The following is a 23,858-nucleotide window of genomic DNA, read 5'->3' on the forward strand; positions in this document are numbered from 1 at the left end:
ATCATAACGCTAGCATTATCTGTCCCAATGCCCACAAGATTATTTAAAAGAAGTTTAAAATTTTCCAGCGTTATTTTAATTGAATTTGAAATATTTTCAGTGTTACATTGATCTAATTCACCAAGAGCTAAGAATGTAGAAAGTCTTTTATTGCTCATCATAATACACAATTGCAATACATAATAGTTTTGTTACACTAATATCGTTTGATTCATCTAGTAACAAAATATAATTTGAAAAGCCATTGAGCACTGACTTCAATAAATTTTTCTGAAAGTGGTGGTGTAGTATATATTTTATAATGCCGCTGCATTTTGTTCGATGAATTTTTAAAAGTTTTGGCTGTTTGATCTTGGAATGCATTCTTACATAATTCACCAAGGTGGTCTATTGCCAGTATTGACGAGTGAGCACAAACAAACTTAACTTTGCTTCAGCTTCCACTGTTTGTAAATTCTTGGTGGGAAAATTTAATTTAGATTGGTTGCCTGATCTATTAGGTGAAAATGGTTCTGCTGACTTAATATGTTTGAAAGTTTTTAAATGACTTTTAACGTCCGAAATTTTAGCAGTAAAATCTGACTTGCAATATTCCAGGACATCCAACTCTTGCTCGAGTTGGATGTCCTGGAATCTCTACTAACCAGTCTTTGAATTGTGGAAAAGCTAACCGTTCCTTCCGAAAATTTTGGGTATAATGTCTGCACAGGCGAGGTTAGCCTGTGCAGACATTGCTCCTTAAAGCTCTTCAAACAGAGAAGTTTTTCCTGATTTATTTTCTGCTTTATTAGTTTAAATTGTCATATTAACTTATTTTCTAGAGTAGCTTTATATTCCTAGTTACGATACTTAGTTTAAAGTTTAACTTAGACAGAGATTTCGTAGATATTACTTAGTATCGGTAACGGTATCAAATCCACGTGTCACAAATTGAACGAGAGGTCTTTTAACCAAATTTAGTCGATTTATTAACCAATTGTTATATCAAATTATCTTCTATAAGTAGATTATAGACCTAGGCAGGATCCTTAGTTTATTCTAAATTGAGATAGCGAGATTTCGAAGCTAATCAATACTTACGAGTCCGTAGAAATACCGTTCGTGAATTCCCGCCATTTTTACACGATAGCATAAGCTTAGTGTAGTATACTGCATAATATAATATTGTCAATTAATCAGTAAATCTATTAATCTTGATAAACTTTATTGTCAATTAAATTGTATTTTTAACTCTATAAATATATATAACGACTTAATCGTAACAAATAATTAATACATAACTATAGTGGTACACGTGATACGGAAGTTGTATAAAGGGAACACTAGATACCGAAAAAAAAAAAAAAAAAAAATACATATATATATATATATATAACATAACTGTTCTGGGATATAACTTAAGGATTTAATTTTTGTTTTAAATTTTATTGAATTAAATTGGAATCATGACTCTGACCAGAGCAGCAAAGCAAAAGGCTCAAGCTAATGGGAGTGCTGTGGTTCAGGGGAGAACTGGGGGGGGGGGGCAGTTGCCCTCTGAATCACAGTCTATTAAAATGCACTGTTTGCTTGATGTTTGCGGAGCAGTCGGGTACGGGACATGATACTGCCAAGGGGGATGTCTTTGTGTGTGCACGATGTAAGGAGTGCAAGGAAATCAGGCGACAACTCAGCGTTGTTATGGGCCTTTATGAGACCTTGAAGGACAGGGTGGATGCCCTCGAAGGAAATAAATTGAGGGGCCCATCAAGCTCTCAGCTGCCCACATCAACGCCAGAGCATGCACTTGGTCATCAGGCAACACAGGGGCAGCCCCCTAGGCAGAATGCGCTGGTCCCACAGGAACTAGTAGTTGTTGGTGACTCTATTGTCAGGGAAACGGGGAACATACTTTGTAAAAAGGATAGGTGGAATAGGACCAGGGTATGTCTGCCAGGGGCAAAGGTTGATGACGTTGTAGAGCGGATATCATCTTTTAAGGGCACAAAGGGTGATATAGTTGTACACGTTGGCACTAATGATATTAAGAGTAGGAGACCGGCGGAATTACTTAGCAAGTACAGGTCACTGTTGAAAAAAAGCCGTGAATTAGGGTTGAACTTGAAAGTGTCTGCAATTCTGCCCAGACACGATAGGAGGGAGTATATGATGAGAGCCTTGTCGATCAATTCGGCCCTGGAAAGATTGTGCAAGGCTCAAGGGGTAGAATTTTTTTCAGCCTGGACTGTACTTGTTAACAGGAGAGATTGCTTCTACAGGGATGGGATACACTTAAATAGAAAGGGTGCAAGAATTTTTGCTGATGCTGTCGAGGCAGTGTTAGGTGGGTCGGAAAACTGCTAGTTGGGGGGGATACAAGGACTAATAGATTAACAGTAGCCACTGGCAGAGGTGGAAGTGATTCTTGCACTGCTTCTATTCAAATGAACAGAAGTCTGAAAAACAAGATGCAGGATATTTCAGAGACTGCTGGTAGTCATTGCGTTACAAGTAAACACATGGGTTGTGTTAGGGTAGCTAAGAATAGAAACAGGTGCATGTATACCTGCGTGTACACCAATGCTAGGAGTTTGGTAAATAAATTTGATGAATTTGAGGTATTGCTCAAAACATCAAAGGCAGATATTGTTGGGATATCAGAGACGTGGTGTCACACAGATATAAGTAATGCGGAACTGGAATTTGGGGAATACAATGTATATAGAAAGGATAGACAGGACAGGAGGGGAGGAGGGGTTATGCTATTAATTAAGAAACACATAAAGTCAAAGGAAGTGAAGCCAGTTGACATCGATGGACAGGGCAGTGTCGAGTCAGTTTGGTGTGACATAAGCATAGGGAAATCAAAATTGAGAGTAGGAGTGTGCTATAGGCCTAATGACTCTGATGAGTATAATAATATATTGTACAGGGAAATAGAGTGGGCCAGTAAATCAGAGAGTCTTATAATGGGGGATTTTAATTTCCCAGATATTGACTGGAATTTGTGGGTTGGTCACTCGCACACTAGCAAGGCTTTTGTGGATTTATTGGATGATTGTTTTCTACATCAGCATGTTCGTGAGGCAACAAGAGGGAGCAATACTCTTGATCTGATTATCAGTAGTGATTCTTCATGTATTAAGAACCTGCAGATAAATGAACCACTAGGTGGCAGTGATCACAGTGTGTTGAAGTGGGATTTACTCAAGGAGGTAACTACCATCAGAGGTAAAGGGAAGGGTTTTTGTTTTCGTAAAGGCGACTATGATGGTCTGAGACAGTATTTAAATTCTATACAGTGGGACCAACTGATGATGTTACCAACAGCAAACTCAAAATGGGAAGCATTCAAGGAACTAATCTTGGTGGCTACCAGGCTTTACATACCAACTAAGAAATATTGTTCAAGGTTTAGGCCTAAATGGTTGTCAGATGGACTAATGAGACATGTGGCAGAGAAGAAAAATGCATGGGATACATACAAATTAATGGGTGACATGGAAGCCTATGATAGATATAAGTTGGTCTGTAACCAAGTCACAAAGGAGATTAGGCAGGCAAAGGCAGACTACGAAAAATCCTTGGCAAAGGATGCAAAGAAAAACAGAAAGGAGTTCTTTACATACTTGAACTCGAGAAGGAAAGGGATGAATCAGATTGGTCCACTGGATATTGATGGTTCAACAGTTGAGGATCCTGCTCAGGTGGCTAACAATCTAAACGAGTATTTTGCATCTACATTCACGCATGAGGAGTTATTCAGGAAGGAGAATGATGTAGGTAAAGTAAACATTGGCAGTGAGCTGGATGATTTTGTAATAACTGAGAGGAAAGTGGAGGAGAGATTGTTGAGGATAAACATAAAAAAGGCACCTGGGGTGGATGGGATCTATCCAGTTATATTAAAGGAGGCAGCAAAGGAAGTATGCAAACCCCTAGCCATAATTATGAGAGCTTCTTTGGACTCAGGGGAGGTACCCATAGACTGGAGATGTGCAAATGTAACCCCAATTCACAAAGGAGGATCAAAGGCTGACACAAGTAATTATAGACCTGTTAGTTTAACTTCTGTTCCAGGTAAATTAATGGAGGCACTGGTTAAAGAAGCACTGCAGGATCACCTAGACAAGAATTCAGTTATAGCTCAGACGCAGCATGGTTTTGTTAAGGGCAGGTCTTGCCTGACCAATTTGATTGGATACTATGATGTAGTCACAAAAGAACTGGATGCAGGGAATAACTTTGATATTATATATTTGGATCTTAGAAAGGCTTTTGATACTGTTGCACATGGAAGACTGCTGCACAAATTGGAGCAGTGTGGCATTGGAGGCAAATTGCTGCTATGGATAAGGGGATGGTTGAGTGGCAGAAGACAGAGAGTGGTAATCAATGGACACTGCTCAACGTGGACTAATGTTATTAGTGGAGTTCCTCAAGGTTCAGTGTTGGGTCCATTGTTGTTTTCGGTGTTTATGAATGATATTGATGATGGGATATCAAGTTTAATGTCTAAGTTTGCAGATGATACAAAGGTTGGCAGGGTCGTTAAGGACACTACTGACGCTATGCTGCTGCAACAGGATCTGGAAAGGTTGAACAGATGGGCTGAGAGGTGGCAAATGAAGTTTAACATTGACAAATGTAAAGTACTACATATGGGTAACAGTAACCCCAGAGCAATGTATCAACTCTGCGGTACTACACTGACAGTGGTGGAGAATGAAAAGGACCTGGGGGTAATTGTGCAGGCAGATATGAAGTTCTCTGAGCAGTGCAGACGAGCTGCAAGAGTAGCTCATGGTGTCTTGTCAATGATATACAGGAATTTTTCTAGCAGGCATAAGGAGGTGATTATTCCCTTGTATAAGGCAATGGTTAGGCCACATCTTGAGTACTGTATACAGGTCTGGAGGCCTCATTTCAAGAAGGATGTAGAGCTGCTGGAACGGGTACAGAGAAGGGCAACAAGATTAGTAAATGGAACAAAGGGTTGCTCTTACGAAGAAAGGCTTAAGTTTTGCAAATTACAGAGTCTGGAGACTAGGCACCGGCGAGGTGATCTGATAGAGGTGTATAAGGCTTTGAATGGTTTGAGCATGCTCAATGCCAATGGGATTCTTCATCTTTCTCCTAATAATCACCTCAGAGGGCATAAATTCAAATTGAGGAAGGACGGATGTCGGATAGATGTGCGGAAATTTGCCTTTGGCCAGCGGGTGGTTGGTTGGTGGAACCGACTTCCATCACTTGTTGTTGAAGTTGATAGCCTAAACAAATTTAAAGCTCAACTGGACAGGTATTTCGAACGAACGGAGGGGTGAAATGGGAGAGGGTTTTTTTTTTTTTTTTTTTTTTGGCTGATGCTGAATAAGCTTGCTTTCTTGCATAATATGCCTCTACTAATGCTAATGCTAATGCTAATGCTATATTTTCGTTTTGTTTTTGTCCGCCATCCCTAGAAAAAATTTTTTATCTATATTTTAAGAGTAGCCCGGATAAAAATTATTATTATTACTATTTTAAAGTCATATTAGATATACAAAATTCTTTGAAAAATATGATAAAAACAGTAAAGAATTATATATTCTTTATAATATTCTTAAATATCTTACTTTAGATTTTAAACAACATATTATTTAAATTTAATGAATATATTTTTAAGTAGTATTAAAACTCACCTGTGAATAGTTATTCGAAGCATTGAACTTAGTTATTAATTAGCACAGAGTACTAAGATATTATTACTCTGTGGTTATTAGAAATAATTACTTATTACTCTTATTACTTATTGCTCTGTGGTTATTAGAAATGTTGAAAGAGAAGTTATGTCGGTAATTCGGATCGCATTTCTTGTAACCCAATCAAATATAACGAAGAAAAATTATTCAATGTCATTCCTTGGCAGTTTCAAAAAAAGGCGTCATTAGAATTTTTCCCACACTTTTCGATTTGACTCAACAGTTTAAAGCTATGACCCAACAGTCAGGTCGTTTGACCACAAGCGTAACTACGTATTGAAATTGTTGGGGTTCTCCTCAGGGAAATTCCAGAATAATATAAAACCGATTCTTTGCTTTATAAAAAAAAACAAAAAAACTATGAAATAAGATATCCTTACTGTTTACGATGTATATCAATAAAACATTTCAATTATGAAATATTTATATTGTTTATTAAATAATTAATTGAACAATTAATTTAATATTTGTTAAATAAATATTTCTTAATTTAAATGTTACATTGCCAAAATATATAAAATGCTAAACATATTTTAAAATTTTACATTTATACTCTTTCTGCTAAATAATCCGCTGTCCGCTATTACATATTTTAATCTGTCCAACCTGAAGCAATTCCATTTTAGCGGGAAAACCGCTAAAATGGCAACACTAGTGGTCACCTCCAGTGGCTGCTGTATTTCAGGACCTGCACACAGGGCATTACTAAGAGTCTCCGAGACCATGGTGAAGATGCAAGATCATGTTCATTACTGTCATTAACCTAATTGCGAAGCTTTGTATCACCTGCAAAGTTGGACATCAGGCCTGATATACCTTCATAAGTATCATTAATAAATATTTAAAATGACAATGAACCCAGCACTGAATGCCTGGAGACTCCACTAATTACCCTAGTCCATGAAGAGCAGTGTCCATTAATAACCACTTTCAGTAGCCTCCCACTCAACTGTCCCTTTATCCTTAGCAGTAAATTGCCCTTAATGCCACATTTCTCCAATATTTTTTGCATCCAGTTTCTTTGTTATTGCATCATAGTATCCAATCTCATAGTATCATCATAGTATTAATTGGTCAAACAAGATCACCCCTTAACAAATCCATGATCTTACTGCAGTATAATTGCTTTCCTATCTAGATGGTCCTGCATTGTTTATTTAACCAATGACTCTATGTTCCCTAGTACAGAAGTTAAGCTTAAGGTAACACGAGTAATTACAGGTCTGTAATTACTTACAGACCTGTAATTACTCGTGTTACCTTTTGATCCTCATTTGTGAATTCCGGATACAATCTCACATCTCCAGTCTGTAGAACATCCCCTGAATCCAAGGATTCTCTCATAATTATGGCTAAGGGTTTGCTTATCTCCTTTTCTGCCTCCTTTAATATAAATGGATAAATTTCACCTCCCCCAGGTGCCTTGTTTATGTCCATCCTCAACACCTCTAATTTCCTTTCAGTTATCACAGATTCATTTAGCTAGTAGTTTGCTAAACTTCTGGCATTCTCTACCCTGAAGAATTTCTCATATGAATGCAGATGAAAAATGCTTTTTCAGTTTGTCAGCAACTTGAGCAGGATCATCAACAGTTAAACCAATAACATCAAGTGGAACAATGTGATATGTGATTCAACCCCTCCCTCCTACTATTAATATGAGTAAAGAAGTCTCTGCATTTTTTTATATTTTGTGCCAGAAGCTTTTCTGCCTTTAGCATTGTAATCTGCCTTAGCTTGCCTGACCTTCTTTTTGACTTGATTACAGACTAGTTTACATCTATCATGCTTCTGTATCACCTGATAATTTATATGTATCCCATGCAGTTTCCTTCTCTGCCACAAGTCTCATCAGTTTATCTGATATCCATTTAGGTGTTAACCTCAAGCTGTATTTCTCAGTTATGAGATGCCTAGTAATTTCTATGATTACTTGATTGAATGCTTCCCATTTAGAATTTGCCATTGGTAACATCATCACTTGGTCCTACTGCATAGAACTTCAGAATTATCAGAGACCACTGTAGTTATCCTTATGAAAGCAGTAGCCCTTCCCCTTTACCCTTGACAGTACTTATTATTATTATTATCCATAATGGTGCAAGGAAGCCTGAGGCTTATGCTGCACCAGCCAAAAAAAAATTTCCGAATTACCCTGAAAGAGAGAGAGAGAGAGAGAGAGAGAGAGAGAGAGAGAGAGAGAGAGAGAGAGAGAGAGAGAGAGAGGAATCACCAAGAAAGAGAAGAATGATGATATACAGCTCAGGACCCTGGGTGTGCCAAGCCCATATTCATCAAATGTGAGCCCCTAGGGTTAATTATGTCTTTAAGTATTAAATATTTATAAAAGAGTTAAGTTAAATATTTATAAAAGGTAATATATATTTATAAACAATAAAAACAATTATTTTAATGTTTTAATTATAAAATAATTACATAGTTGAGGAATAATTAAGCCCTTGCAGTAAAATAGGTCAAGAGACAAAGGTAAAATAGGTCAACAGTCAAACTCAGTCATATTTTATTGAATGTCTTTCTGCCCTGATCCTATTTTGATCAATAAAAATCTTTACGCATTAAATATACACAACATAATGGCATTCATAATGGTAATGTTCATCTGATCAATGAGCATAATCAGGGTGTAGTAGCATTCTAAACACATACTTTAATTAATGTGGTATGTTAACTACATTCCAGTAAAATAACTTTTCCAAGAAAATATAAATAGTTATTTGATAGTATGAACCAGAGCTCAGTATATTCTACGTTGATATCATTATTTATTCTCCATATCATTATTTATTCTCCAGCAATTAAAATAAATAGTTATTAGCATACAAATGATATTCTTGTTGATGATGACTGACCAGCATGAAATTCAGCTTCAAATTTTTTAAATTTGAAGTAGTAAATAATATCCATACAGATATAAAATGATAAGAAAAGGTAAATTGCCAAAAACCAGTGGGTCGGTATGTTTCTTTGCAGGTTTAGGGCTTTCAAGGATGAAGAGACTAGAATGAATGGAAGAAAATTTTTCAGAAGTGAAAACTGCAGAATGCACATTCAATATCCGGAAATTAAATTAAAAGAAAATTAAAGTTACCTTGACTGGCTAAAGCTGTAAAAAACTGAAATGGAAATTTATAGAGTAAAATTAATAAAATGAAGGTTGCCTTCCTTTTATTCATTTTAATAAATTGAAATTCCATTCACAAATAAATGGAAATGCCTTGGAAAAAGTAGAAGGAATTCATCTGCCAATGCACCATCTTTTTATGCTAAACATTTAAGAGGAAAATCTACAAGGCACTCCAGTGGTGAAGGTTGAATACATTGTTTTGATAACCCCTTAATCCCGAAGAGTCTCAGTTGGACAGCTGTAGCCCTAATGCTCTGATCACTGTTAAGCACAGTTCTGATTGGCTGTGAAAAATGAAATAAAAAATGCATGAATAGAATATAAATATCCAAAGACATGACTCTAGTAAGGATAAAGTATTGATCCCCTCTCCAATTTGTCTATTGGCTAAGCTTTCAAGACAGCATCTTCTTAGCCAATACTCAATTGGTGCTCTTCATCAATCTAGAGTCCCTTCTTTGCGCTTTCTCTAGTAGTTCTGCATCGTTTGTTGGATGAAACCTTCAGATCTGGATACAGTATTCCAAGTGTGGTCGCACCATCTTATATAGAGAGATATAATGACCTTTTCTCTACTTTAAAAAATCTGATAAATCACAAAAATTTTCATCCCAAAGTCCTTCTCATCTTTAATATATTTTAATTCCTCTTCACCCAATCCATAAATTACTCCTGGGTTTCTATTCCCCAATTGGCATTTGATGGCATTAAAATCAAGCTGCAATTTTTTGACACCATACTTGCAGTTGGTCCAAACCTTTTGAAGCAAATAGTCTTGTTTCTGATCATTAATTACCCTTCCAGCCTTTAAGTTATCAGTAAAGTAAAGTTAAGTCAGCAGTTGGAGTCTGCTGACGAGGCTAGTAGGGGCCAGACGTGTTCAAAGCCGCTAAGTGGATTTTTCTTATTTATTGATTTGAAATTATTGTTTTTCTAAAACTTTTTATTTAAATTTAGCAGTATAGCATTAATTTGTGATCTTCTGATTAATTTGGTATATTTATTCTTTACTCGGCCTTGCAATTGCATACGTGTTACAAGTCGCAACTCGCTTAACGAGAAGTTTTTTTTTAGCCATATTTAGCCGCTTATTGAATATTTTTTACATCAAATTATTTTTTGTAAGTAGCTTATAGACCTAGTAAGGATCGTTAGTTTATTCTGAATTGAGACAGCGAGATTTGAAAGTTAATTAATACTTAAGTGTCCATAGATTACCGTTCGTAACTTCCCGCCTTTGTCTTTGTCATACGATCGTCATATATCGAACCTAGATAGCGTTAGTATAGTATAGGTTATAATATTTTCAGTGATCGGTAAAATCTATTAAACTTCTTAAACTTCGTTGGCATTTAAATTGTACTTTTAACTAAATACATATACCGACTTAGATTACAAACGTAACATAATTAATTAATACATAACTGATACGGAAGTTATATAAAGGGAACTCGGAGATAATTAATACTTGACACTAAAAAATATATATTCCGTTATAACTGTGTTGGGAGATAATTTAGGGTTATAAACTGAAATTGAATTTTTATTTAAATTAAAAGAAACATGACTCAGACCAGAGCAGCAAAACAAAAGGCTCAAGCTAATGGAAGTGCTGTGGCTCAGAGGAGAACTGAGGGGGGCAGTTGCCTTCTGAATCACAGCCTTCTAAAATGCACAGCTTGCATGATGTTTGTGGAGCATTCAGGTACGGGACATGATATTGCCATGGGGGGTGTCTTTGTGTGTGCGCGATGCAAGGAGTGTATCGAAATCAGGCAACAACTCAGCGTTCTTATGGGCCTATATGAGAGCTTGAAGGACAGGGTGGATGCCCTCGAATGATCTAAATTGAGGGCCCATCAAGCTCTCAGCTGCCCACATCAACGCCAGAGCTTGCACTTGGTCGTCGCGCAACACAGCGGCAACCCCCAAGGCAGAATGCGCTGGTCCCAAAGGAACTAGTAGTTGTTGGTGACTCTATTGTCAGGGAAACGGGGAACATGCTTTGTAAAAAGGATAGGTGGAACAGGACCAGGGTATGTCTGCCAGGGGCAAAGGTTGATGACGTTGTAGAGCAGATATCATCTTTTAAGGGAACAAAAGGTGATATAGTTGTACACGTTGGCACTAATGATATCAAGAGTAGGAGACCGGCAGAATTGCTTAACAAGTACAGGTCACTGTTGAAAAAAAGCCGTGAAATAGGGTCAAATTTGAAAGTGTCGGCAATTCTGATCAGACACGATAGGAGAGAGTACATGATGAGAGCCTTGTCGATCAATTCGGCCCTGGAAAGATTGTACAAGGCTCAAGGGGTAGAACTTTTTTCAGCCTGGACTGTACTTGTTAACAGGAGAGATTGCTTCTACAGGGATGGGATACACTTAAATAGAAAGGGTGCAGGAATATTTGCTGATGCTATCGAGGCAGTGTTAGGTGGGTCGGAAAACTGCTAGCTTGGGGGAGACAAAGACGAATAGATTAACAGTAGCCACTGGCAGAGGTGAAACAGATTCTTGCACTGCTTCGATTGGAATGAGCAGAAGCCTGAAAAACAAGATGCAGGATATTTCAGAGACTGCCGGGAGTCATTGCGGTACAAGTAAACACATGGGTTGTGGTAGGGTAGTTAAGAATAGAAATAGGTGCATGTATACTTGCGTGTACACCAATGCTAGGAGTTTAGTAAATAAATTTGATGAATTTGAGGTATTGCTCAAAACATCAAAGGCAGATATTGTTGGGATATCAGAGACGTGGTGTCACAGAGATATAAGGAATGCAGAACTGGAATTTGGGGAGTACAACGTCTACATAAAGGATAGACTGGATAGGAAGGGAGGAGGGGTTATGCTATTAGTTAAGAAATACATAAAATCCAAGGAAGTGAAGCCAGTGGACATCGCTGGACAGTGCACTGTCGAGTCAATTTGGTGTGACATAAGCATTGGGAGATCAAAATTGAGAGTAGGAGTGTGCTATAGGCCTAATAACTCTGATGCCTATAATAAGATACTGTACAGGGAAATAGAGTGGGCCAGTAAATCAGAGAGTCTTATAATGGGAGATTTTAATTTCCCAGATATTGACTGGAATTTGTGGGTTGGTCACTCACACACTAGCAAGGCTTTTGTGGATTTATTGGATGATTGTTTTCTACATCAGCATGTTCAGGAGGCAACTAGAGGGAAGAATACCCTTGATTTGATTATCAGCAGTGATTCTTCATGCATTAAGAATCTGCAGATAAATGAACCACTAGGTGGCCGTGATCACAGTGTGCTGAAGTGGGATTTACTCAAAGAGGTAACTGCCATTAGGGGTAAAGGGAAGGGTTATTGCTTTCGTAAAGGCGACTACGATGGACTGAGACAGTATTTAAATTCTATACAGTGGGACCAACTGATGATGTTACCAACAGCAAATGCAAAATGGGAAGCATTCAAAGAACTTATCTTGGAAGCTACTAGGCTATACATACCAACTAAGAAATATTGTTCAAGGTTTAGGCCTAAATGGATGTCAGATGAACTGATGAGGCATATGGCAGAGAAGCAACATGCATGGGATACATACAAATTGACACATGACACAGAAGCCTATGATAGATACAAGTTGATCTGTAACCAAGTTACAAAGGAGGTTAGGCAGGCGAAGGCAGATTACGAGAAATCTTTGGCAAGGGATGCAAAGAAAAACAGCAAAGAGTTCTTTTCTTATGTAAACTCTAGAAGGAAGGGGATGAATCAGATTGGTCCCCTTGATATCGATGGGTCAACTGTTGATGATCCTGCTCAGGTAGCTAACAAACTAAATGAATATTTTGCATCGACATTCACACATGAGGAGTTATTTAGCGAGGGGAAAGCCAGAGGTGTATTCAACTCTAGCAGTAAGCTAGAGAATCATGTAATAACTGAGAGTAAAGTGGAGGAGAAATTATTGAAGATAAACACAAGAAAGGCACCCGATGTGGATGGCATCTATCCAGTTATATTACAGGAGGCAACAAAGGAAGTAAGGAAATCCTTAGCCATAATTATGAGAGCTTCCTTTGACTCAGGGGAGGTACCCACAAACTGGAGATGTGCAAATGTCACCCCAATTCACAAAGGAGGATCAAAGGCTGACACAAGTAATTATAGACTTGTGAGTTTAACTTCTGTTCCAGGAAAATTAATGGAGGCACTAGTTAAAGAAGCACTGCAGGATCATTTAGACAAGACTTCAGCTATAGCTCGGACAAAGCATGGTTTTGTTAAGGGGAAGTCTTGCCTGATCAATTTGATTGGATACTATGATGCAGTCACAAAGGAACTGGATGCAGGGAATAACTTTGATATTATATACTTGGATCTTAGAAAGGCTTTTGATACTGTTGCACATGGAAGACTGCTGCAGAAATTGGAACAGTGTGGCATTGGAGGCAAATTGCTGCTGTGGATAAAGGGGTGGCTGAGGGGGAGAAGACAGAGAGTGGTAATCAATGGACACTGCTCGTCGTGGACTAATGTTATTAGTGGAGTCCCTCAGGGCTCAGAGTTGGGTCCATTATTGTTTTCTGTATTCATAAATGATATTGATGAGGGTATATCAAGCTTAATGTCGAAGTTTTCAGATGATACAAAGGTAGGCAGAGTTGTCAAGGACACTACTGACACTATGCTGCTGCAACAGGATCTGGAAAGGTTGAGCAGATGGGCTGAGAGGTGGCAAATGAAGTTTAACATTGACAAATGTAAAGTACTACACATGGGAAACAGCAACCCCAGAGCAACGTATCAACTCTGTGGTACTACACTGACAGTGGTAGAGAATGAAAGGGACCTGGGGGTGGTTGTGCAGGCAAATATGAAGTTCTCTGAGCAGTGCAGACGGGTTGCAAGAGTAGCTCATGGTGTATTGTCAATGATATATAGGAATTTTTCTAGCAGGGATAAGGAGGTGATTATTCCCTTGTATAAGGCAATGGTCAGGCCACACCTAGAGTACTGTATACAGGACTGGAGGCCTCATTTCAAGAGGGATGTAGAGCTGCTGGAACGAGTACAGAGAAGGGCAACCAGATTAGTGAATGGAACAAAGGGGTGCTCTTATGAAGAAAGGCTTAAGTTTTGCAAATTACAATGTCTGGAGACTAGGCACCAGCGAGGTGATCTGATAGAGGTGTATAAAGCCTTGAATGGTTTGAGCATGCTTAATGCTGATGGGATTCTTCCTCTCGCTCAGAATAAGGGCATAAATTCAAATTGAGGAAAGACAGATGTAGGATAGAGGTGCGGAAATTTGCCTTTAGCCAGCGGGTGGTTGGCTGGTGGAACAGACTTCCATCCCTTGTCGTGGAAGTTGATAGCCTAAATAAGTTTAAGGCTCAGCTGGACAGATATTTTGAACGAACAGAGGGGTGAAGTGGAAGTGGTTTTTTTTTTTTTTTTTTTTTTTGGCTGATGATGCATAAGCTTGCTTTCTTGCATCAAATGCCTCTACTAATGCTAATGCTAAACTGACTGCAACTTATTCTGTCATTAATATCACTTAGGAAGATATGAAACAAAAGCAATCCAGATATTAATCGTTGAGGAATCCTTGCTAATTCAGTCAGTTTTGAAAAATATCTATTTATGGCCACCCTATGTCTCCTGACATTCAGCACACCCTAATTCGTCAGTGGATCTTTCCTGTTATTCCAACTTGCTCCAATTTATACAATTAATTAGAACTGGATGGAATAAATTAGATCTTGTCTAATTTATACAATAACCTCACTGAAATACACATGAAAAAACCTCAGGAGATAACATTGTTACAGTAACACTACTGTATGGTACAGTCCTTGAGAAGATGTCAGAGCTTTTTAATAAAAAGCAATGAAAGTTTTGTAATACCAATAAAAGAGTTGACTTTCCGTAGAATAGCTAACAAGCATCTCACTATACACAGTATTTATTTTTAAACATAATTATCAAAAGCTTTTATAAGCTTGTCCCATAACTTGATGAAATGAATGTTGCTAGGGACGAAGCAAGAGCTCTAGGGAGGATGATCAAGGAATTCCCAACTTAAATCATCAATGGTTTCTTAGGTCTCATGCATGTATATAGCAGTGTGCTTTTATGCAGCAACAGCATTTTATCTCAATATAACCCAGAATGATATATGCAAACTGAATTTCTGAAACTTCTGAAAAGTTTCAGAAACTGTTTGTTTGTTTGTTTTTTATTTGGTTTTTAGGAGCATTAGCAACTAAGGCAATATTGCTCCGGGAATATGCATTGGTCATTCCCTGACCTTTCCACATCCTCCGTATTTGGTAGTGACGGGCTCGAATCCCGGTCTAATCAAGAAGCATGTGCTACGCACTGCTGCTCCTTCCCACCTGGCTACGGAGGCGCCTGTTTCAGAAACTAAATTTTACATTACATTGGAGCACTCGGGTATCTCCAGGTTTATGAAACTACAAGAACAGCATGACAGTCCTAGAAAACAGTCACCATCCTCCCATTACAGGCTTTTGTTGGTTTGAACGAGATTCTTCCATTGCACTGATAGATAGTTTTGATTCATCCCATTATTCCACTTATGATGATGTCACCAGTTATAATGTCAGCTATATTTTTACTCAATGGGTTCCAGAACGTAATAAAGCAATTGAACAAGTGTATAAATGTTTTTGGTGATTATACTGAAAAATAAATTCTGTGTTGTTCAGAACAATTTTCTTGCTTATTTGTGACTCACTGAGTCTCTTGTATGAACATAATTGTGAACAAAATGATTAATACTTACTGAGATATTTGTTAAGTTTTGTGTATTAACATCTCATATTTAAGAGGAAAAATATATATACCATAAATCAACTATTATATTACAGTCAATGGTGCAATGTCTTAGTTTCTGTATCATTTCTCCTCACTGTGACAAGCTTGAAAGACAATTTGTTTTCCCCCATTAGGTTTTATGATTAAGATGAGAGGAATTTTCAGCCAAGAATTTTAATTTTCAAAATATAGAGGACTTTTTAAATGTTTCAGTTAAAACAGTCATATCTGATATTGTTTTAATAAAATTATTTTATATTTCACCATATGAAAAATGCAATTCTAGCTAAAAATTTAAAACATTGACTTTAAAAAAAAAAATTATGTTAACTATTTTCAACATTCTCCTAATTGCACTTTTGTATTCAAGCACTCTGAAATCCTGAGAAAGTGGGTTGGACTTCGTCCTGGACGTTGTGCTCCAAGAGTAGAGCGTGATATTGTTGTTACTGATTCTGGGAAAAAACTTCAGGTATGAATGGACTTTTCTAAATATACTAATGAAATGCAGTGCTTGTTTTAAATATATATATATATATTCAATATGGAAAGATTGGTATTAGTAGTGACATATGATGCAAGAAAGCAAACTTGTAAAACATCAGAAAAAAAAAAAAAAACACTTCCTACATCACTTCCCCATTCTCTCTAATAATTTGACTAGTTCTTCCTTAAATTTATTCATATACCCACTTCCACAACAACACATTGAAGTCTGTTCCAACAATTGATCACCCACTGCTGAAGACAAAACTCTGCACATCTGTCTTACAACCATCCTTCCTCAGTATGTAGTCAGAACAAAAGGAAGAATGCCACCACGAACTTCTTCAATGCATTCGAAGCCTTAAACACCAAGCAGATCACCTTACAGGTGTGTAGTCTCCAGACACTGCAATTTGCAAAACTCAAGCCATTTTTTGCTAAAATCACCATTTCTTTCCTTCACAAATCTTGTTTCCTCTTCTCTGCACTCATTCCATCAAATCTACATCCTTTCCAGCATGAGGCCTCCAGCCTGTGCTTAGTACTCAAGATGCGACCTAACCATTGCCTTGTAAAATGGTTAGGATAATTAACCATTATACAAGGAAAGCAAGGATAAGGAGGTGACAATCACCTCCTTATCCTTGCTAGCAAAGCTCTAGTATACCATTGACAGAGCCCCTTGAGCTGGTCTGGCAGCTTGCCTGCACTGCTCAGAGACCTTCATATCTGATTGCAAAATTATGCCCCCCCCCCAGGTCCTTTTCATTTTCCACCACCCTGAGTGTAATATACACAGTGTTTACATTAATCTGGGATAACGACTACCCGTATGCAGTACCTTGCATTAGTCAATGTGAAACTTCAAATGCCCTTTCTCAGTCCATCTGCTTAATTTTCCAAGATCTTGTTATTGTAGCTTACATTGATAACTGTCATTAACCACCCAGCCAACCCTTGTATCAGCTGCAAACTTAGAAATTAGGCTGATATATCTTGAATTTAAAACAAATACACCAACCGTTTAACTATAGTGGTTTAATACTGAATGTACCAAACGATACTACATTGTAAAATAATATGTGCAAAAAACTGATTTACAAAATAAAATTTGCGATAAAAATTTTAAAATATACAATAAAATATGAATAAAATATTTAAAATACAATAAAATTAAAAGCGATAAAACATTGACTGAAGCTTTCGGGGGCTTCCACCTCCTTTCTCAACAACAATGATGTTTAAGCAACACATCCTTAAGTAACAGGCTCACAGCACACGTGGTTGACCAGGCGCATGCTCAATATTTCTTCCATGTGAACCAGAACCGGAAGCGGCTCGGGAGCGTGGAAATATAAAACGCTCGTCTTTTGCCAGGACCACGGCTTCCAGCAGGGGGTGAAATCGAACACCCCTGTCCCTATTCATACTATTGTTTTCAGACGAGCCTATCCACAAACTCTCCAGCCACTTATGGTCCCAGAACCTATGCGCCCGGTCAAGGATGACAGCATTCACAGGGGAGACCTCATGATGTTTCTCCCAATAATGCTCAGCACTGGCGGACTTATTGAACTCTGCGGTCTGTATAGCTCGCATGTGCTCCCCCAGACGATCTTTTAATCGCCGTTCTGTCTCCCCCACATAACATTCCCCACAATCCGGGCATTTGATCTCATATACGACCCCACTACTGGAATCCCCAGGAATGGGGTCTTTGACCTGTGACAACACTGTGTGCAACCTCCGGCCCGGAAGTTGCACACAGCGTGCCTGAAAGTCACGTAGCATTCTTGAAATTCGATCTGACAAGCCCGGATAGTAGGGAATATAAACTGTGGTGACTGGAATGGACGGTGTTCCATGATTAGGCTCCACGCCTCTATTATATTTATCAATGACCCTCTGAGGGTAACCGCATTTCATAAGATCCGCCCTAACTTGCCCAATTTCTCTCTCTCTCTCCAGAGGTACTACAATGTGTCCTAACCCTACCCAAAAGTGCCCTGGCTACACTGTTTTTATGCTGCGCAGTCTGTGCTGACCTATAATGGGTGTACTGGCTCCTACACATGGGCTTCCTAAACACTGTAGTACTAAGCCTGGAGCCTTCTCTACACACCATTACGTCCAGGAATGGGAGGGAACCATTCACTTCTACCTCTGAGGTGAACTGTATAAAAGGAGTGAAATCATTGAGAAAACTAACTACATCCTCTTCTCTCCCCTTTTGCACCAAAGTGAATGTGTCATCCACGTATCTCTTCCACTTGCGCATAGGGAACTCCAAATTTGTAAAAAACCCTATTCTCTAACTCTTCCATTGCCAGTATTAAACCACTATAGTTAAACGGTTGGTGTATTTGTTTTAAATTCTGGATATGTACTCTCCCAACCTTAGAGGCCTTTTTGAAGATACTGATATATCTTCATCAATATAATTAATATATATAGAAAATAACAATGGGCTCAGCACTGAACCCTGGGGTATTCCAATTAGCTATTGAAAAGCAATGCCCATTAATAACTGCTCTCTATCTTTTCACACTCAACCATCCCTTTATACAAGTAATGCCCTTAATGCCACACCGCTCCAATACAGTAATCTATGTGCAACAGTATCAAAAGCTTTTCTGAAATCCAAGTATACAATATAAATTTTTTTTTTTTTGCATCCAGTTCCTTACTGCATCATAATAATATTCAATCAGATTAGTCAGACAAGATTGCCCCTTAACAGAACCATTCTGGGATTATAGCATAATTGTATTCCTGTCTAGATAGATGATAGGAATACAATCCTGTCCTGCATTACTTCTTTAACTACATTATTTTCCTGAACAGAAGTTAAGCTAATGGGTCTGTAATTATCTATGTCACCATTTGATCAGTTTTGTGAATTAGGAAGACATTTCAACATCCAATGCATAGGGACCACCTCTGAATGCAAAGGTGCTCTCAAAATTATGGCTATGGGTTTGCCTAACTCGTTTGCTGAGAGAATTTCTTTTACACATTCTCTCAGTTATTACAAAATGATTTACCTCTCCGTTAAAATTTTATGAACTTCTGCCATCCTGTTCCCTAAAGAATTTCTCATGGTTTAGTGTAGATGCAAAACACGAATTCAGTTTGTCTGCAACCTGAGCTGGATCATCAGCTGTTAACCGTTGATATCAAGTTTACCAATGTGATTCATCCCCTTCTTTCTAGTGTTTGCATAATTAGGAAAACTGATATTTTTTCTTTGTATCCTTTGCCAAAGATTTCTCATAATCTGCCTTAGCTTTCCTAACCCCTTTGTCAACCCCAGGGGCTCACATCTGGTGAGCATGGGCATGGTACACCCAGGGTCCTGAGCTGGATATCATCATTCTTCTCTTTCTTGGTGACTCCCCCCCCTCTCTCTCACTCCCAGGGTGGCTCAGGAATTTTTTTTTTTTTTTTTTGGCTGGCGCAGCATAAGCCTCAGGCTTGCTTTCACCATATAGCTAATAATAATAATTGATTTCAGATTAATTTATATCTACCATTGGCTGTATCACCTGATAATTTTCCTTCATTGTTACAAGTTTTGCATCTACATTGAACCATGAGAAATTCTTTAGGGAACAGAATGGCAAACGTTCATCTCATCTGATATCCATTTAGGTCTTATCTTATATCTTAGTTCTTATGAAAAGCCTAGTAAATTCTACAATTAATTCCCTGAATATTTCCCATTTAGAATTTGCTGTTGGTAACATTACCAGATGGTCTCACTGTATGGGATTTAAAAGTCTGAGGCCACTGTAGTCATCCTTAAGAAACCAAAAGCCCTTCCCATTACCCTTGAAAATAGTTATGGCTATAGTTATAATTAAGTAAATCCTATATCGGCGCACTGTGATCACTGCCACCTAGAGGGTCTTTTACCTGCAGGTTCTTAATGCATTAAGATTGGATGCTAACATGAATATTTTGTAAGGTGGTGCATGTGGGAATAAATTTTTTGTTTACCAAATTTTCAAATACTGTACCTGCAATATTAGTCATTAATGAAGAAAATTAAAAGGGTCTAATTCTGTTTTGCAAGAGTTATTTTAATTTTGTTCTTGTTTTGATAAATTATTTGAATTAATATTTTACTTTTTTTGTAGAATTTGTATCGTTTTAATGTTTCAATAAATTAATGAAAATATTAAAAATTGCGTATTACTTCAAAATCCAAAGGTGGTGCTCTTGTGCCACTCTTTGTTGCCTCTCCAACATGCTGCTGTAGAAAGCAGTCATCCGATAAATTCATAAAAGGCTTGCTAGTGTGAGTGACCATCCACAAATTCCAGTCAACATCAGGAAAGTTAAAATCCCAAAATATAAGACAAATTACCGGTTCCACCGCTAATTCCCCTGGTGGGCGTGCCGATCGGCCGCTACTGTTTTGGTGGCGTTGGTTGCAGCATCAGCTGTTGGCACAAACCCGTAAACACTGACAAGCCATTCTCACTTGTTTTTCTGCATTTATTATTATAACCTGCTCACATTTAGCCCCAGCCATGGTTCCAATGCATAAAGGAAGTGCAAACACCGTACATTGTGCATAATAGATACAGTTGAACTTCTGAAAAAACTCGACAGCGGCGTGTCTGCGAAAAGTGTAACTCTGCTTAATTGTAAATTCATGCAATTTCTCTCAGTTCCTCTTATCTTAGTAATTTTCTTTTAGCCATTCCTTTTTAGATTTTTTTTTTACAACACACTTATACAAACTTGCGGAAAAAACACAACACAATATGATAATAGAGTGCGCTAACGAACTTGTTTTCACAAAATCTCTAACAATACTGACAAACTTATTGCGATGTTTGAGAGTTTCATATACCTACATACCTTCATATGTATGCCATAATAGCGTCACACGTATGTGGTTGACACGGCTTCTCAAGAAATAAAGTAACCAACATATATGGCCACATATATGCGACATAAAAAAAAGACTTTTTTTTTTTTTATATACAGTCAATTCCGGTTATTTGGGACACGTTGGGACTAGTGCATTTTGGCCCGATTAAGCGGCTGCTTCAATTATCCGAAGTTTCACGTAAAAACAGGTAAAAATACAATGGACCCCTGCTTTACAATTAGTTCACTGTACAATCAAATCAAGTTATGATACACTCACCATAGTAAAGTACCATTCGCTATACGATGTGTGGTAGGCGCCGGCCATTGTGATCATGTTTGTAAATTGAATTTTAATTTTATTAAACAGTGATTCTAATAAGCGAAAATAGGAGGAATGTTATCCACTGGCTATAAAAGTAAAGTATATTAAGCACAAATTTATTCTTTATTACCTTACCAATTAAAAAAATTAAATGATACGTGAAAATCAGAAGAATATACGTGATAATCAGAATAATTAATATGTACTGTACTATGTACACTAGCTACTACCTAGTTGACATTTAACTAGGTAGTAGTTGACATTTCTGTTCATGACATTTGTGGGTGGGGATTAAAATTTAAAACAGTAAAAAGATAAGCAATCAATAACACGGCACTCACACAAATTGCAAGTAACATGATATGCGCAAGTGAGAATGGAGTGACAAGTTATGAAGCTTTAAAAATAGAAATGAAGAGAAGATTGTGAAAATTATTTTTTTTTATATGATTGAAGGTTCCATGGAAGTGTAAACACATTTCACCATAATAACCCACAGCTGTCAGCTGTCAGTACTGTATTATCGCAAATTCAATAAGATCGAGTTTACTATCCGTTTGTATCTAACAGAAAAGCCCAATAAACAGATGACTGCTAATTGTTTTTATTGTTTTATGATTGTGACCTCCAGAAATCCGACTGAACGGTTGGAGACAATCATAGGGTAATCTCCAGTGCTGCCGTCTCCTGCCCCGATTAAACGGCATGTTGTCCCAATTAAGCGAAGTAAACCCTGGCTATTTTTGATTGGGTTCTGTTTTTTAAGATTTGCCCCAAATAAACGGCTGCCCCGATTAACCGGAATTTAAGCGAAAAAAAACGACAACACTGACATTACAATATTTATTTTAGAATTACCAATCAAATTATTTCCTAAATATTTTTTTGGCCCCTGGGGTATTTTTTTTCTTAAACTAGCTTGGCAGTCAACGTGTTAAAGGTAGAAGGAGGTGGTTAGCTGTTGGGTAAAATGTATGTGCTAAAATAACCACCGGTGATCCGGCAAACTCACTAATCCGGCACTCCACAGGTCCCGACGCTGCTGGATTAGTGATGGTCGACCTGTATTAGGTTCTATTTGGTTCATGTAGGTTGTGTTGTTCATCTGGCTTCTTAGCCTAGGGGCCTATGTTTTCACACAAAAATCTCTAGTTTACTGTCCAGTACCATGAGGAGACGAGTTGGGCAGGACAGTAGGGAGTATGAAATCACTGGTGGGGTGAATCTTATGGTAACCAGAGCTACAGAAAGGGAGAGTCTAGTTAAAAAAGAAAAGAAAATTAGAAGATGGTAATGGGGAGATAGGAAGTGAGAGGACCCCAGGACCGGATACCCATCCTGTCTTGTGGTTAGGAGTTGACAGATGAGAGTGGGGGTTAGCCACCAGGCAAAGGGGTAGGGTGAAAGAATAATCAACCCAGATGGTAGGAGTGAAGGTTCATAGGGTAAAAGATACCTATGTTGGAGTGCCTGTGTTGGTGCTTTATCCTACACAAGCCGGGGGGGCAAGTCAAACTGGCCAGTGTCTATGTCCCACAGCACGCCAGCTAAGTACCCACAAGCATGTTTTGTTTGGGCAGGGGGCTACTATGAGCCATTTGCACATCATCCTATACGGAAGAAGAGACACAATTTGATTTACTCAAAATCCTTATTCGCATTGCTTCCATTCTGTATTTTATACTTTTTTCCTACATTTTATAACATTTTCTGGTTAAGGAGATTAATATTGTATATATCCAGTAATATATTTAATAACAAAATGTAGCTTAATGGATATAAGCAAGATGGATATAAACAATATCCATCTCCTTAAACAATGGAATCCAGTACAACAGGCCCATTTGTATTTATATTTTCTGTTTAGTTATAAATTTGTTTTATTATTATTAACACATCCATCATCTTTGAGGTCCTTGAGGTTGTCACAGACATTCTCTCAGATATGCCAGACAAGCTGTACTTGCTACCGGGGAGTCTAAAACGCTGATGGAACTGATATTCGGGTGACACTCAAGTCAAGTGGACCCAATTTCGGCGAAGTCCGGACGGTCTGTGACAGCCAAATCCTCTGCTTGCACCTTCACGATGGTGGGACTGTTAGTAATCCTGGGTATAACCTCCATGCACAAGTACATGGTGGGTGACCACCCAGGTGTGAACCAACGTAAGCAGGGATCGAGGTGTGGCGCCCACACCACATGGAGGAACACCGCCCCTATATGTTACCAGGCAGTACTAGGTGGTAGATGACTCACATCTACCGGTGAAATACCACCACTTTGCTTATTGGAGGCTTCAAGTGGTGGAACCCATGTTTAGTCTCTAGAGCTAAGTTCTGGGCAACCCTTCCCTATCTCTTCCATCATGATTGATGACTTTTGAGGTTATGATGAATGTCGTGGCGAGATACAATATTCCTTACATTTCGAGGGTACAGCTCTAAAACGGTGTTCGCAGGCCGGCCGCTAGTTAGTACA

General features: G+C 38.1%; 1 protein-coding gene across 1 annotated transcript in view; it reads left to right on the forward strand.

Annotated features, from left to right (window-relative positions):
- Positions 1-23,858, forward strand: part of Daao2 (D-amino acid oxidase 2) — a 547,438-nt gene that overhangs the window by 423,304 nt on the left and 100,276 nt on the right. The window contains exon 10 of the mRNA XM_090380937.1: positions 16,057-16,158. Within this exon, the coding sequence (XP_090237063.1) occupies positions 16,057-16,158 (102 nt within the window). The remainder of the gene's footprint in view (positions 1-16,056; positions 16,159-23,858) is intronic.

This window comes from Mastigoproctus giganteus, chromosome 9, assembly GCF_048544385.1.
Source record: "Mastigoproctus giganteus isolate SK-2022 chromosome 9, ASM4854438v1, whole genome shotgun sequence".
In the NCBI taxonomy this organism is placed as follows: Eukaryota; Metazoa; Arthropoda; class Arachnida; order Uropygi; family Thelyphonidae; genus Mastigoproctus; species Mastigoproctus giganteus.